Source organism: Hyperolius riggenbachi, chromosome 3 (assembly GCF_040937935.1).
Source record: "Hyperolius riggenbachi isolate aHypRig1 chromosome 3, aHypRig1.pri, whole genome shotgun sequence".
NCBI lineage: Eukaryota > Metazoa > Chordata > Amphibia > Anura > Hyperoliidae > Hyperolius > Hyperolius riggenbachi.
In genome coordinates this window covers 251,340,069-251,356,049 of record NC_090648.1, presented here as the reverse complement: position 1 = coordinate 251,356,049, position 15,981 = coordinate 251,340,069, and the positions used below count along the sequence as shown (strand labels likewise).

Here is a 15,981-nt window from a genome sequence, read left to right as displayed (position 1 = left end):
GTTCAGCCAGCACGGTTTATGTTGGCTCCGTTACATAGATGACATTTTTATGATCTGGACAGGTTCGGTTGGTTTATTTAATGTATTTTTTGGATGAGTAAGTAGTAACTTGTTGTTGCTTAGATAACTGCTGTATTGTAAATATGGATATACTTGTGGAATTGTTTCTAGCCCATGATTTGTATTTAGTTTTATAGCCAACACAATGTTGCCCCTTTTTATGGCATAGTTATTTCTTCTTTTGGTATAGTAATTTTGTATGTTTCCTGTTCCATTGTTAAGGTATTAACGTTTGTAGTAATCTCCATGGTCATTGTTTGGTCGCTTTTTGTGATCCGGTTGCTGGACTTTGTGTATCAGTTTAGTGATAGAGTATATTTATATTTATAATTCTATAGGTGGTTAATCCTGGCTTGATGTTGTCCAGATGTTTATTAAGAACATGTGTTAACTATACAGGTACCTGTTTGATTTCTTTGAAGTTTACTATTTAATTGGTGGTTTTTGCTATCACTTTCCAGGGTTCCTGGCATTTTTCTCTTTGGGTCCTATTACTATAACAGTATGGCTCCATTGACCTTTCACTATGTCGGTGCTCTTCCTTACTGTTTTCACTCATATTCACTTCCTATTTCTGTTCACCAACCAGTATGTTTCACACTTCAGTTGTATTTCATTACCATATGGTGTTAATGTCTTTATATTTATTGTTTTTAGATTTGTCTCTATTTTTGGAGGCCTGATGAAGGGTCTATCCCGAAACAAGTCGACGTTGTCGCCTCAATTTGCACAACTGCACTAATCTTGATGTTAACAACTGATGCATTTTTGCCATTCTCTGCTATGGAAAATGTTCCCTGATGGATACTTTTTATACATATTTTTGCACAAGTGTTGTCTTTAATAAAAATCTTTTGTATTTTTGCATATAAACTCTTCAAGTTTCTTCAGTCTTTTGCTACATATATCCTTTTTATTAGTATAAAGTCTATGTAGGTGTTGTGGCACACCTGAGAGGATATCATCATCATTTCTTTTTCCCTGTATACAGAATATGGCCCCTCATGAAACATGCCAGGTGGTCAGAAAAGGCAGAGATGCTGGAAAATGGGAAAATTCACTTTTTGCACCATAGTTTGTAAACGCTATAACTTTTACCCAAACCAATAAATATAGGCTGAATGGGTTTTTTTTTTTAATCAAAAACATGTTTGTCCACATTTTTCACGCTGCATGTATACAGAAATTTTACTTTATTTAAAAAATGTCAGCACAGAAAGTTAAAAAAATCATTTTTTTGCCAAAATTCATGTCTTTTTTGATGAATATAATAAAAAGTAAAAATCGCAGCAGCAATCAAACAGCACCAAAAGAAAGCTTTATTAGTGACAAGAGGAGGAGCCAAAATTCATTTAGGTGGTAGGTTGTATGAGCGAGCAATAAACCGTGAAAGCTGCAGTGGTCTGAATGGAAAAAAAGTGCCTGGTCCTTAAAGAGACTCTGTAACATCAAAAACGTCCCCTGGGGGGTACTCACCTCGGGTGAGGGAAGCCTCAGGATCCTAATGAGGCTTCCCACGCCGTCCTCTGTCCCACGGAGGTCTCGCTGCAGCCCTCCGAACAGCCGGCGACAGGCCCGACTGTTCAATTCAATATTTACCTTTGCAGGCTCCAGCAGGGGCGCTGTGGCTGCTTTCGCTCCGAAGGAGGCGGAAATACCCGATCTCAGTCGGGTCCGCTCTACTGCGCAGGCGCCGGAGACTTGCGCCTGCGCAGTAGAGCGGACCCGACGGCGATCGGGTATTTCCGCCTCTTTCGGAGCCAACAGCCGTCAGAGCGCCTGCGCAGGAGCCAGGAAGGTAAATATTACGTCACCGCTGTACAGAGGGCTACAGCGAGACCCCCAAGGGACGGCAGACGGCGTGGGAAGCCTCATTAGGATCCTGAGGCTTCCCCCATCCGAGGTGAGTACCCCCCAGGGGACGTTTTGTCGTTACAGATTCTCTTTAAGGGGGGTAAAGCCCACGGTCCTCAAGTGGTTAAACAGAACATTAAAAATTATTGACCTAGGAGAAAACTTAGGTGAAAAAGTGAATTGCATATTTCTTGGATAAAAGCATTAGAGGCAGATGATCAGCAGGACAGCCAGGTAATTTGCATTGTTTAAAAGGAAATACATATGTCAGCTTCCATATCCCTCTCACTTTAAAGGAAACATCCAAGGAAAAAAAAAAGATCCACTTACCTGGGGCTTTCTCCAGCCCGTGGCAGCCGTCTGATGCCCCCGCCACAGCTCTGGAGGTTCCCGGTCTTCTCTGCTGCAGAACACGACCTCGCCAGGTGGGGTTCCGGGTCGGCGTCTTCTGCGCTCCACAGCACGGGTCACGTGGTCCGGCCGATGTCAGTAGTTCTGCACCTGCGCAATACCGTCCTGATGACGTTGGCCAGACCACGTGACCCGCGCGGTGGATCGCAGAAGATGCCGACCCTGAACCCCACCTGGCGAGGTCGGGTTCTGCCGCAGAGAAGACCGGGAGCCTCCGGAGCTGCGGCGAGGGCACAGGACGGCTGCCACGGGCTGGAGGAAGCCCCAGGTAAGTGGATCTTTTTTTTTTTCTTGGGCACTAACTTTATGCATGCTTTAATGATAACAACATTAGCAGGACCTCAGCTGTAAGTTTGAATAGATTTGCAAAATTTAGAAAAGTTCATTAAAAGTGGATCTACAGTAAAAGTTCCCCCTCTGCTTCAATAAATTAGGCACACAGTTCTAAATTTTTGTTCTCAAGCTCTTGTTTTTATTAAAAAAAAATGAAAAGTGTCTGAAAGGGTTAATAGTTTTAGTTTATTTTTCTCATGTAGCTTTATTAGTCACTGTGGTACTGATGTGTGCTGAGCACAGTACAGAGCTCTCCATGCTGCTGATTTTTATCTTATCTGATATTCTACTATCACCTTTTCTGGACGCCCAAATTTTAGGGTGCCCGTTTTTTTATTTACACACAGTAGACTGTTGTAGCACAAGAGATGAACATTTGAACTCTCTCTATTTTTCTCAGTGGACTTTCCTAGTGGAAATTTCAGGGTCAGAATTGAATTTATTCGCCATGCTCCTCTCTTTGAACTAGCCCTGCCACCCTGCAAAGGTGCAAGGATGACCTCCATCTTTTTGGTAGCACAGAGCCAATGATGCACAGCTTTCATGAACAAGCATCTCTGTGCTACTGAGCAGACGCAAGACACACGGATAAGAATGAATCACTATGGTGTGATACCTACCACTGGTGGCTAACAGTTATGTGAGCATGTTTGCTCATGTGGCAAGACATCAGAAAAACCCAAAGCCTTGAAGTTTGCTATATGCAACCAGAATACACTCCTGCAATGTTAGACATGCCACATTTTGTGAAGAAAAAGCCCTACCTAAAATCCCCTCCTACTTTCTTTCAGTAACCAAAATAGTACAAAAGTATGCCCTTGTATGTAAAGTAGCCAACAGTTACATTTTAGCAAGACTGGAGTGAGGAAAGTTTAGGACAACTGACAGATTTTGACTTATGTTTGGATGTTTACCAGATTGGTTTCCCTTCTCTTCCTGTCTCAAGGTCACCGGGGACTGGAGCAGGGGAAAGTCTTTATAATGGTATTACACAAATACACGTAAATACTTTTTAATAAAATAAGGAAAGTCTAACACTACTCCAAAAGGTGGACATAAACTATACAACATAGGTGTTAAATACATAGTGGATAACCATAGTCTAAAATCTTACATCTGGCAATGAGTTCAGCTACAGTGTATTCATCAGCACTGGCACATAGTTATAGAAAAGCCCAGCACAGGAGCCTAATTGAAGCAGTGTCGATTGCCTGTGGTCAGATACACAATGGCCAAGTACCAGGACTACAATAATAAACATGACATTGCTGAGCTGCAAATTTGCATCAGCTCTCTTATGGCACCAAAATAACCAGCACCAACATAAATGACTGCCCTCCCATAAGACTGTCAATAAGCAAACCGTTTATATGGTTTTTTATCATTTTAAAAAACAACAAAACACAATATTATAAGATGCCAAGTGCATCACACACATGCCTGGAACAACAGCCATCTAATATTACTCCTAATATTAAAAGAGACACTGCATTTTTATTATTGTGAAAGTGAATTTAATGTAAAATAATTACTGCAATATATAAAGCGCATAAGCTGAGACTGACAATAAGACTTGGTGATATACCATACGTGCTGTCAGACTACAATAACAATGCTTTCAATCTTGCCTTTCTTATTTGAAGGGAAAGACACCTTTGAATAATAAATATATTATATCTGAAATCACCAAATAAGGATAAGGTGCTCAGTGCAGCCTATATAGACTAGATTCACACAGGGAAGCATTGCCAGTCAAGTCACAGCAAGCATAATTACATTCTGCACTCTGCTGGCTGAGTTCTATTTGTCTTATTTCAGTGCTACTTCAGAAAAAAAACACAGGACGCTCACCACTGCTCCCCAAGGGAGACGAGAATAACTGAAGAACTCAGCTTCTCAAAAATAAGATTTCAGTGACTGTATATGCTATGGAGCTGTAGTCAGTTTGTTTGAAGATTTCTAAAAATATCTCACTAATGTAGTATTAATATTTCAATGTGTTAATAGAAATTTGATTTTGTTAAACAGGAACTGCAGTGAAAATAACATAATGAATAAAATTGCTTATTTTTTAACAATATTCATGTAGGCGTAGTGCACACCAGAGCGGTTCGGCTGCGGTTTGTGATCCACTTGCGGGTGCGGATCCGCTAGGGTAATGTATTTCAATGGGCTGGTGCACACCAGAGCGGGAGGCGTTTTGCAGAAACGCATACTCCCGGGCTGCTGCAGATTTTGGATTGCGGATGCGTTTCTGCCTCAATGTTAAGTATAGGAAAACCGCAAACCGCTCTGAAAAACGGCACTTCAGAGCGGTTTGCCAGGCGTTTTTTGTTACAGTAGCTGTTCAGTAACAGCTTTACTGTAACAATACATGAAATCTACTACACCAAAAACAGTTCCCAAAACCGCAAAATGCTAGCTGGAATGCTACAGAAAAAGAAGAAAAAGCATTTCAAAATCTGTTAGCATTTTGCGGACCTGCTAGCGGTTTTTGGTGTGCAAAATCCAAAATCTGCAGCAGCCCGGGAGTATGCGTTTCTGCAAAACGCCTCCCGCTCTGGTGTGCACCAGCCCATTGAAACACATTACCCTAGCGGATCCACACCCGCAAGCGGATCGCAAACCGCAGCCGAACCGCTCTGGTGTGCACTAGGCCTTACACTCTGAAATGTATTACAGGTGGCAAAATATTTAGTCCTGCCAGATGAATCACTGCGGAATTTTGGTTTCTGAGAATTTCAAAGCCAGTAAAAATAATGCCTAGTCTCCCAGAATGCTCTTTGAGTAGAATTACATTTAGCTAAGCATACGAGGGAGAGCGGGGCTATATAACAAAATATAGCAATATATAGATATAGGAACTGATGCTGAAACCAGGAACAGTATCATAAAAATGGGTATCCTGAATAATTTACTGCATTCTACTATATGTCACTACAGTGCCTCTTTAATATAGTATTAATTTCAAGATGTCACATCATTCTGGGATGTATATATGTTAGGCTAGACCAGATTACCTATGCTAGTTTCACAGAACCACATTTAAACAGCCTTGTGTATGAAAGGAATATGACTTTCACGTTAGTGTGTTGCGGCAGAAAATTAAGTATTTTAGAAATGATTCATGTGAGCAGCACTGTACACCTTCATTTCAGCAACTCCAGGCTGACAAAATGAGCATCAGCTCTTTATTAATTAATAAGTATGCATTATTGTGGGATGAAGCGCCATCCACTTCACTACAAAGCCTTGCTCGCTGTCCTAATGACTGTATTGCCAGTGCATGTATCTATGGGAAACATAGGTACTGGCAATACTGGATGAGAGACAGTCAGGGCCGTTCTAGAGTTTACCCCCCCCCCCCTCCTCCCTACCCCAATTCCCTGATGTGAGTGTGTAAAGCCAGAGCAGGAGTGGAGAAACACATTAGGCTGTGCATTGCAGGCACAGGCACTACGCTTAAAATCCCTCTGCTTCCTCCAAGACAGCATCTCCTCCCTGCTCTGATTCCCAAGGTGCATGATACGTGCTGCACTGGCGCCCCATCATTCACCCACTCTCAGCAGATTAGTGATGGAATCACGAGCCACTCGTTAAGTTTTACTTCCTCTCTGACTACAGCTGTGCCTCATGTGACCGGTCCCCTGAGGCACCGATGTAGCCATGGATACAGGACGCTGGACGGGGGGATTGGAGATCCCAGATGTGTGAAGCGACGCCGAGCAACTAGGGAGGGGGAAACAGGAAGTGTGAGGAGGGGGACATTTGGGAAGGCGTGCTGCCTCTTGCCGCCCTAAAACATGTGATTCACGTTGCTTCGAGGAAGCCCCTGGAGACAGTTCATAAATGTCCTTGATTAACTTTCTGATTTAGTAATACTAGTGTCGCTTAAGATCATTGAATGATTACAGGGAAATAGTAATACTTATGGTCAATTTTATTTTCCTTCTCTTATGCTGGTATAGTTGTAATTATTTAAAAAATATTTTATTTTACACGCATTGAACTAATTTAGGATACCACTATAATACTCCATTGTAAACAAACTGTGTTTTATAGCAGTCAAGCTTTTCACTGACCAGATGCCTGGAAACACACCTCTATGTAATACAGAATAATCCAGACTGGAAGGTTTATTCTGGATGTAGTAGGGAAATGGTTATGTTCTTATTAGTGAGTCTGTAGTGTGAGGTAAAATGATGCTTCATTATTAGCTGGTTTTGGCATCTAGGGGTCTGACTTAAAGTTGCCACCTTCTGATGAACCAGATTGAAGGATAAGTGATTTTCTTATGCATAATTTGGGTATTTTAATGTCAACCATTGCTAAACAAAAAAGTAAAGGGAAAGAAACTCCTCTATCTCTGTCCCACCGGCGTAACCACCGGGTAAGCGACCCCCGCCAGCCATGTGCGGGGGGGCGGGAGCACTGCCACCCGCCCGATTCTAGGACCCCCCAGCCAGGTGTGGAAATGGCCGCATCGTCTAATAGACGCCGGTCCAGTTCATTCCCCGCAGCCGCAGTCTCCCGGGAGGCAGAGCAGGGCTACGGCAATATGGCTGCCGAAGCCCTGCTCTGGAGACTATTTTTGTCTCCAGTACAGGGCTGCGGGAGCCATCTTGCCGTAGCCCTGCACTCTTCCTGTCAGCGCAGGAGATGTGCTGCAGGAGGATCGTCGGGGGATCTGAGGCCAGGAGAGGAGACTTCTGCCAGACAGGTGAGTGAATTGTTTTTTGGTTTTTTTTTACAGGTGCTGCCCACATTGCGATTTTCAGGTGCCTGCTGCCCACATTGCGATTTTCTGGTGTCTGCTGCCCACATTGCGATTTTCTGGTGCCTGCTGCCCACATTGCAATTTTCTGGTGACTGCTGCCCACATTGCGATTTTTCTGGTGACTGCTGCCCACTGTACGATTTTCCGGTGACTGCTGCCCACATTGTGATTTTTCTGGTGACTGCTGCCCACTGTACGATTTTCTGGTGACTGCTGCCCACATTACGATTTTCTGGTGACTGCTGCCCACTGTACGATTTTCTGTTGAACGCTGCCCACATTGCGATTTTCTGTTGACTGCTGCCCACTGTACGATTTTCTGTTGACTTCTGCCCACTGTACGATTTTCTGGTGAACGCTGCCCACATTGCGATTTTCTGGTGACTGCTGCCCACTATATTATTTTCTGGTGCCTGCTGCTCACTGTACGGTTTTCTGGTGAACGCTGCCCACATTGCAATTTTCTGGTGACTGCTGCCCACATTGCAATTTTTCTGGTGACTGCTGCCCACTGTACAATTTTCTGGTGAACGCTGCCCGCATTGCGATTTTCTGGTGCCTGCTGCCCACTGTATGATTTTCTGGTGCCTGCTGCCCACTGTACGATTTTCTGGTGAACACTGCCCACTGTACGATTTTCTGGTGAACACTGCCCACATTGCGATTTTCTGGTGACTGCTGCCCACTGTACGATGTTCTAGTGAATGCTGCCCACTGTACGATGTTCTAGTGAATGCTGCCCACATTGCGATTTTCTGATGACTGCTGCCCACTTTGCGATTATTTTATGGTGAAATGCTGCCCACTTTACAATTATTTTATGGTGAAATGCTGCCTACTTTACGATTAGTTTATGGTGAAATGCTGCCCACTTTACGATTATTTTATGGTGAAATGCTGCCCACTTTACGATTAATTTCTGGTGAAATGCTGCCCACTTTACAATTATTTTATGATCAAATCCTGCCCACTTTACGATTAATTTCTGGTGAAATGCTGCCCACTTTACGATTATTTTATGGTGAAATGCTGCCCACTTTACGATTAATTTCTAGTGAAATGCTGCCCACTTTACGATTATTTTACGGTGAAATGCTGCCCACTTCACGATTAATTACTGGTGAAATGCTGCCCACTTTACGATGAATTACTGGTGCATTACGATTATTTTATGGTGAAACGCTGCCCCATTACAATTATTTTATAGTGACACGCTGCCCCATTACAATTATTTTATAGTGAAACGCTGCCCCATTACAATTATTTGGTACCTATGGGGGGGGGCATCCACATTTTCGCAGGGGGGGGGGCTGTAACGATCGGTGTAACACAGAGAGGATCTGATTATTGGTGATCTGCAGCATCACCAAAAATACAGATATATACCTGATTATTGATGATCTGCAGTATCACCGATAATCAGATATATTACTAACCTCTGGACACCTAAGAGATATGAGTGTTTGGTGCAACAGTAATACTTTGAGAACAATACCAGGAGGACAGGTACAAGGCAGTAAGGAATACTGGTAGAGTAAGTACCTTTCAGCAGCCTGAGACTCTCCCGCAGGGAGGAGTCAGACTGGGAGAGGGAAGGAAAAGAGCGTGAGTGACACCAATAGGAGGATGTCACTGACTGATCTGTGAACTATCTCTTAACTGGGGAGATAGCTCTCAAGGTCAGACAAGCCAGGTCGGCAACACACGGACATACAAAGTACAAAGACAGGAGGCTGATTTGGTAATCCTAAGGCAAGCAGGGTTTGGCAACAGAGTATCAGATATAGCGTAGTACCAAATCAGTAAACAGAAGATTAGTCAGGAAAGCAGAAGGTCATAACAGATAATAAACAATGCCTAGTCTTGGGTGTGAGCTCCTTGATCATCAACACCCTGGAACTAGTCTGAAGTATAACAGAATGATAACACAGATTCCTAATCTTGGGTGTGAGGTCCTTGATCATCAACACCCTGGAACTAGTCTGAAGTATAACAGAATGATAACACAGATTCCTAATCTTGGGTGTGAGGTCCTTGATCATCAACACCCTGGAACTATTCTGAAGTATAACAGAACGATAACACAAATTCCTAATCTTGGGTGTGAGGTCCTTGATCATCAACACCCTGGAACTAGTCTGAAGTATAACAGAATGATAACACAGATTCCTAATCTTGGGTGTGAGGTCCTTGATCATCAACACCCTGGAACAACTAGTCTGAAGTATAACAGAGTAATAACACAGATTCTGACAATAAGGTCTGAGTGCTACCACGTAGTGATCGCAACGGCAGACAACCAGCGAATGACCAGCACCCAGTATATATAGCCCAGCGCTCTCCAGCGCCTCCCCTAAGTGCTGGACCAATAGGAACTGGTACAATCGTCAGCTGACCGGCTTGGTCAGCTGACTCCCTTCTGGCTGTCATAAAAGTTCTGCCTCTCAGCGCGCGCGAGTGTCCTTCTAAACCTGTGTGGACTATCAGTCCCAGCCACACCAGACATGTCTTGCGTACCACCCGCCGCGCTGGACGCGGAGCCAGCCGCACTGCTATCAAGGCATGCGGCGGTTTCTCCGCGTTCAGCCACACTGGCAGATGTAGGCCTACGCGTGCAAACCGCCGCGTTGGATGCGGAATCAGCCGCCTTGTTCTGAGCGCACGCGGCGGCTTTTCCGCATTTTCTCACAGGGGCCCAGTGATTTCTAGTTACGCCCCTGCTCTGTCCCTGTAAGTACAAGTGTATTGTCATCCTTAGACATAGAACTTTAAATCTTGAGGTGCATTTCTCTGACTTTCTTCACTCAGAGTCTATGTAAGCAGGTATTGAAGAAGGAAAAATAGGTACTCAAACAACAATTTGTGAATCAAAATTTCAAGGTAGAAGGAACATGATTAATTACTGATATGTTGTTGGATTTTAGTCTAGCCACTTTGATACTAATACTAGCACAAGTATCAGTCAGATGTGATCATACATTTTTAGTCCTTTGTTCCTTTATTGCAATTGCAAATTGATATAAATCCTAATACCGGCCTTCATATACTGTAAATGCTTATAACATTATGATATGCATTCCTAAACAGATTTTCTGGTTCCACATACTGTAACTGCATATAATAGAAAATAACAACATTTTAGCTACCCGATGATCCTTTTTGTATTTATTGGTTCATTGTAGCCTTTACCACCTTCTATACAATATTTGGACATTTGGCATTTGAAAGTAAATGTCAGCTAACCTTATTTGGTATAACTTTTCAGAAAGATCATTGTGGACATTTATATGTTTATGATAGGAATAAAATGAATTAATAATGATTTGACTTAAATGTACGGTACTTATGCTTTCTTATTTTTTTACACAGCTCCCTTTATCCCTCCAAGTGCAGACAGTGTTGTGAAGTTTGATGCATACGGAGATGGCCTTGGTTTGTACAATGTATTTAATTTCCAGTACAACAGTGGCAAATATTCCTACTTAAAGATAGGTCAGTGGGCAGAAACTCTGACCTTGGATGTAGATATGATACAATGGTCAAAGGGTCTGGTACCAACTTCGCAGTGCAGTGACCCATGTGCACCAAATGAAATGAAGAGTATGCAACCAGGAGATGTCTGCTGCTGGATCTGCATTCCATGTGAAACATATGAATATCTGGCAGATGAGTTCACTTGTATTGACTGTGGACCAGGACGGTGGCCAACACAAGATTTAACAGGTTGTTATGACCTACCAGAAGACTACATTAAGTGGGAAGATGCATGGGCTATAGGACCAGTGACAATTGCATGTCTTGGCTTTGTGTGCACGTTCCTGGTTGGTGGGGTCTTTGTCAAGAATAACAATACTCCTTTAGTGAAAGCTTCAGGAAGAGAACTTTGCTACATTCTTCTGATTGGAGTATTCATGTGTTACTGTATGACATTTTTCTTCATAGCCAAACCATCTCCAGTCATTTGTTCATTACGTCGACTGGGTCTTGGGACCTCTTTTGTAGTTTGCTACTCCGCACTCTTAACAAAGACAAATCGTATAGCCAGGATTTTCAGTGGCGTGAATGAAGGTGCTCAACGACCTAAATTCATCAGTCCCAAGTCTCAGGTCATCATATGTCTGAGCCTCATCTCAGTTCAGATTGTAATTGTGTTTGTGTGGTTACTGATTGAGTATCCTGGAACCAGGCGGTATACTCTTCCTGAAAAAAGAGAAACTGTCATACTGAAGTGCAATGTGAAGGATTCCAGTATGCTGATATCTTTAACATATGACGTGGTTCTAGTGATACTATGTACTGTATATGCCTTCAAAACAAGGAAATGCCCAGAAAATTTCAACGAAGCCAAGTTTATTGGATTTACAATGTACACAACTTGTATAATCTGGCTTGCATTCCTTCCAATATTCTATGTAACATCAAGTGACTACAGGGTAAGTTCACAAGTATATTCCTTTGTTTTGTGTGTTTTTGGTAATTATGGCAGAGATCTGAATAACTAATTTCCTCCTATGCAAATTTGTAGCACAAATCATCCCAATCAACACCTAGCCTTAACTAAAAATGGTAAATAATACATACTTTTTGCTAAAACCAACCCCAATGTTAAGTGCCATAATTCTGGCCATGTAAAAGTTGAATGTTGGTTGGGAAATTAGCCTCTAACTGGCTAAGTGTTCAGAACCCAGTGACAAAATGACTCCCATCTGCCGTATCATCCCCTTATGCCGGGGGCCTTAATTAGGAAGCATCAAAATGAACTGCTTTTCAGGTCACCCATGTGACAATGTCTGTATATTTCAGAAGGTTGTATTACTGTATGAGTGCAAATGATGTAGCTAAGCTCACCACAACCAGAAAGCATACATCTCTAGCAAGATGCGACAGATGTGACAGGATCAACTGACAGAAGGATTGCAGCAGGACTGGTGTGATAGGACTGGCTCACAATGCGGCAGGACTGGTGTGATAGGACTGGCTCACAGGACTGGCAGACAAGACTTGTGTGACAGGACTGAATCACAGGACTGGTGTGACAGGAATGGCTTACAGCAGCGGTCCCCAACCTCTTTTGACCCAAGGACCGTTTCAGCATCAGGCAATTTTCCCAAGGACCAGGCGGATGCAGGTGTATGCGGGTGTTATTGCCGGGGGGGGGGGGACCTGGGCTTGTTCTACAGACTCGGTCATTACATAAAGAAGTCCTGGCAACACCAGCCCTACCTAACCACTATCTTCATCACCCTCAGCACTTTAGAAAAGATGTCTTCATCTACACTGGGGCTGCTGCATAAGCCACCAGCACAAGGTACATTTGGTGTGAAGGGGGGTACTGCCTGGGCTTCCTTATCTACTGGCACAGTCATTTCCTACCCTCATCTGCCTCCTCTCACTTTTACCCTTTCCTCCTCCCCACAGCCCCTTTACCCTCCTCCCCACACTCACTTCACCCTTTCCTCCTCCCCACACACACTTCCCTCCTCCCCACACACATTTTTACCCTTCCATTCTTCTTCCCACACTAGCTTCCAACATCAGCTGTTTACCTCAATGCAGACTGAACTCTGAGGCTGGAAAGAGACCAGAGCATCCCAGTCATCCTCACTGCTGCCACCTGGTGTCCATACAGACAGAAATCATGCTGCATTACAAATAACAGACACTAGGTGGCAGCAGTAACAATGGCTGCAGACGGCTCTTCTCTATAGCTTCCTGAAAACTTCAGTAACACTTCTCTCTGCACTGTGATGATAGATGGCACAGCCCAGCTCAGAGCAGCCTGCAGCCAGGTAGTGGGTCGTGGCCCAGGGGTTGACAGGATTGACATGACAGAACTGATGTGACAGGCCTGATTGAGGGTAGACAGTCTGACTGGGATAAGGAAATGGTGTGAACACACAGTGAGACAATTGCGTAACAATACTGAGCACTGTTAGGTCAGGGTTTAAATACCCCGGCCCTTGCACCAGTTCTGAAGCCCCCCACCCTCATCCTGCCGAGCCCCCCCCCCCTCATCCTGCATGCGCACTGCTTAGAGACTGCCCAGGCTGCTGGAGGCAGACAACTACATCCGCGCCACTCACGGAAGTCCGCCGAAACAGCGTCCGTGGGACAGCAGAGAGACCATTGCTGGACACCAGGTGCAGTAAGTGTGACAAGTTTGTATACAGATGTAAAAACTGTTGTTGACCTGTGAATTACCAGAAATGTAAAAACTAATGTTGAAATTATAGCTGAACTAAAGTCAAAGGTCCGTATACACTGCACCCAGAAGTTAATATAAAACTCTCACACACTTTCAACAGAACAGAAACATGTTTTCTTTGGCACGGTTTATGTTCAGAGCTGTAGAATCCTTAGTATAATCTCCGCTAAATTGAAGAAAGCACTCTTAATTCAGTTTTACGTGTCTGTACAGCAGATTCAGACTGCTCTACTTATTAGATCTTTTCCCATTAACAGACTACTGGTTTCAAAAATACTGATTTAGCTGCAACCTCAAAGTCTATAAATCTAGCTTTGAAGTAAAATGTACAGGTATGGGATTAATTAACCGTAAAACATGAGGCTTTGAGTTTTAATCATAAGGGATTATCCAAATTTGGATTTCTGTGCCTAACATATATTAAATTACATTTTAGAACTGACCCTGCTTTTCCTACCATGCCCTCTCTGCTGCTAATACATTTCAGGTCTCCTCTATTACATTTCCGCGTTAGAGATCTGTAGAACTGGTATGCCTGGTGCCTAAAGCAAAGCTTTTCTGAATGTTTAAACTTTCTGAAAGTGTTTTCAGGCTAGAATTTTCCCAGATGTGTATAAAAAAGCAACATAAATATAACTCACCAGGTAAAGTATACTCGTGAAAAGACAATCACATGAGCAAAGGCATAAAACCTGGTGCACACCTTAACCATTTCACCACTGAGGGGTTTTACCCCTTGAGCACCAGAGCAGCTTTTCGGTCATTATAGTTTTTAAATAATGCATGCTACTGTAATTAAAACCCATGAAATGTACTTGCCCATTTGTCCCGGTTATAAAACCGTTTAAATTATGTCCCTATCACAATGTTTGGCGCCAATATTTTATTTGGAAATAAAGGTGCATTTTTTTCAGTTTTGCGTCCATCCCTAATTACAAGTCCATAGTTTATAAAGTAACAGTGTTGTAGCCTCCTGACATAAAAATTTAAAAAGTTCAGTCCCTAAGGTAACTATTATGTATTTTTTTTATTGTAAATTTTTTCATTTTGTTTTTTAATTACAAAAAAAAAGGGGAGTGTGGGAGGTAATGAGTTAATTTTGTGTGTATAAGTAATGAATTTGTATGTGAAAAATGCTTTAGGGTGTAGTTTTACTATTTGGCCACAAGATGGCAACAGTAACTTTTTGTTTAATGCGACCTCCAAGCGTCCTTCCGGACGCTTGGAGGAAGTACTTGGAGGCTGGGTAAGTTGTTTTTTTTTCACAATGATCGCGCTGCTTATCCGCAAAGCAGCGGATCATTGCGGGGCTTAGATCAACGAACGGAAATGGATTTTCCCGTTCATTGATCTCCGGGCGAGCAGCGTGTTTACCCGCGGGAGTGCGCGCTAGAGCGAGTGGGAGCGCGGGCAGCGGTGGGAGCTCGGAAAGTACGGATTTCTCCGTCCCTGGGGGTGAAAGGATGGAAAAAGGGACGGAGAAATTTGTATGGGCGGGGGTAAAGTGGTTAAATTATGATTGGCCAATCACTGACCAATTTTACCATTTCCATGTAATATGAGGGTCAACAGATATTGAAAACTATGAGCAGATTGTGTAGGTAAAACGTCATCTTACATGGAGGTGATACAATTGGTCAGTGATTGTCCAATCATAATTCCAATCCAATCCAAACATTTGTATAGCGCTTTTCTCCTGTAGTTCTCAAAGCGCTCAAGAGCTGCAGCCACTGGGACACACTCAAGAGGCCACCCTGCAGAGTTAGGGAGTCTTGCCTTGAACTCCTTACTGCAATGTACAGTCCTTCCGCAGTGCAGTCGGCGGCATTGCAGGAAGTGACGCGAGCGGTGGAACCCCACGCCTGGACCAGAAGGAGGTGAGTAATTGCTTCCCCACTCCTCTCTGACAGTAATGCTGGGAAAATAGCTGGAAGGGGAGCGTGCACAGTGGAGCCCCAGTTGAGGGAGGGAGGTCTGACCTCCCCACCGCTGTGCCCGCTGCTCCCCTTTCCTGGCTGCTACCCCCTCTAGGCTACCTATACTGGGGGCAATTATACTACCTATTGGGGAGGCGGCATCCACACAAGTTTGCCTCAGGCGGCAAAAAGTCTAGAACCGGCCCTCACCGCTCAATAAAAAAAATTGGAAGAGTTGTGAACGTAATCTGTTAAATGTACTTAGATAGGACACAGGGGTCGATTCATAAAAGGCTGTACAAAAAAAAATCTGGTAGGGAAAATACCGCATTTGGTATTTAGACTTTTATGTGCTAATTTATAAAAATGTTCACAGGTGCGGTAGAAGTTCGGTAAATTATAGAAGCCCATGGATAAAAACCTGT

General features: G+C 43.4%; 1 protein-coding gene across 3 annotated transcripts in view; it reads left to right on the top strand.

Annotated features, from left to right (window-relative positions):
* GRM3 (glutamate metabotropic receptor 3) overlaps window positions 1-15,981 on the top strand; it is a 315,278-nt gene that overhangs the window by 284,524 nt on the left and 14,773 nt on the right. For all 3 annotated transcript variants that reach the window (XM_068276167.1, XM_068276168.1, XM_068276169.1), the window contains exon 4: window positions 10,805-11,868. In XM_068276167.1, the coding sequence (XP_068132268.1) occupies window positions 10,805-11,868 (1,064 nt within the window). The remainder of the gene's footprint in view (window positions 1-10,804; window positions 11,869-15,981) is intronic.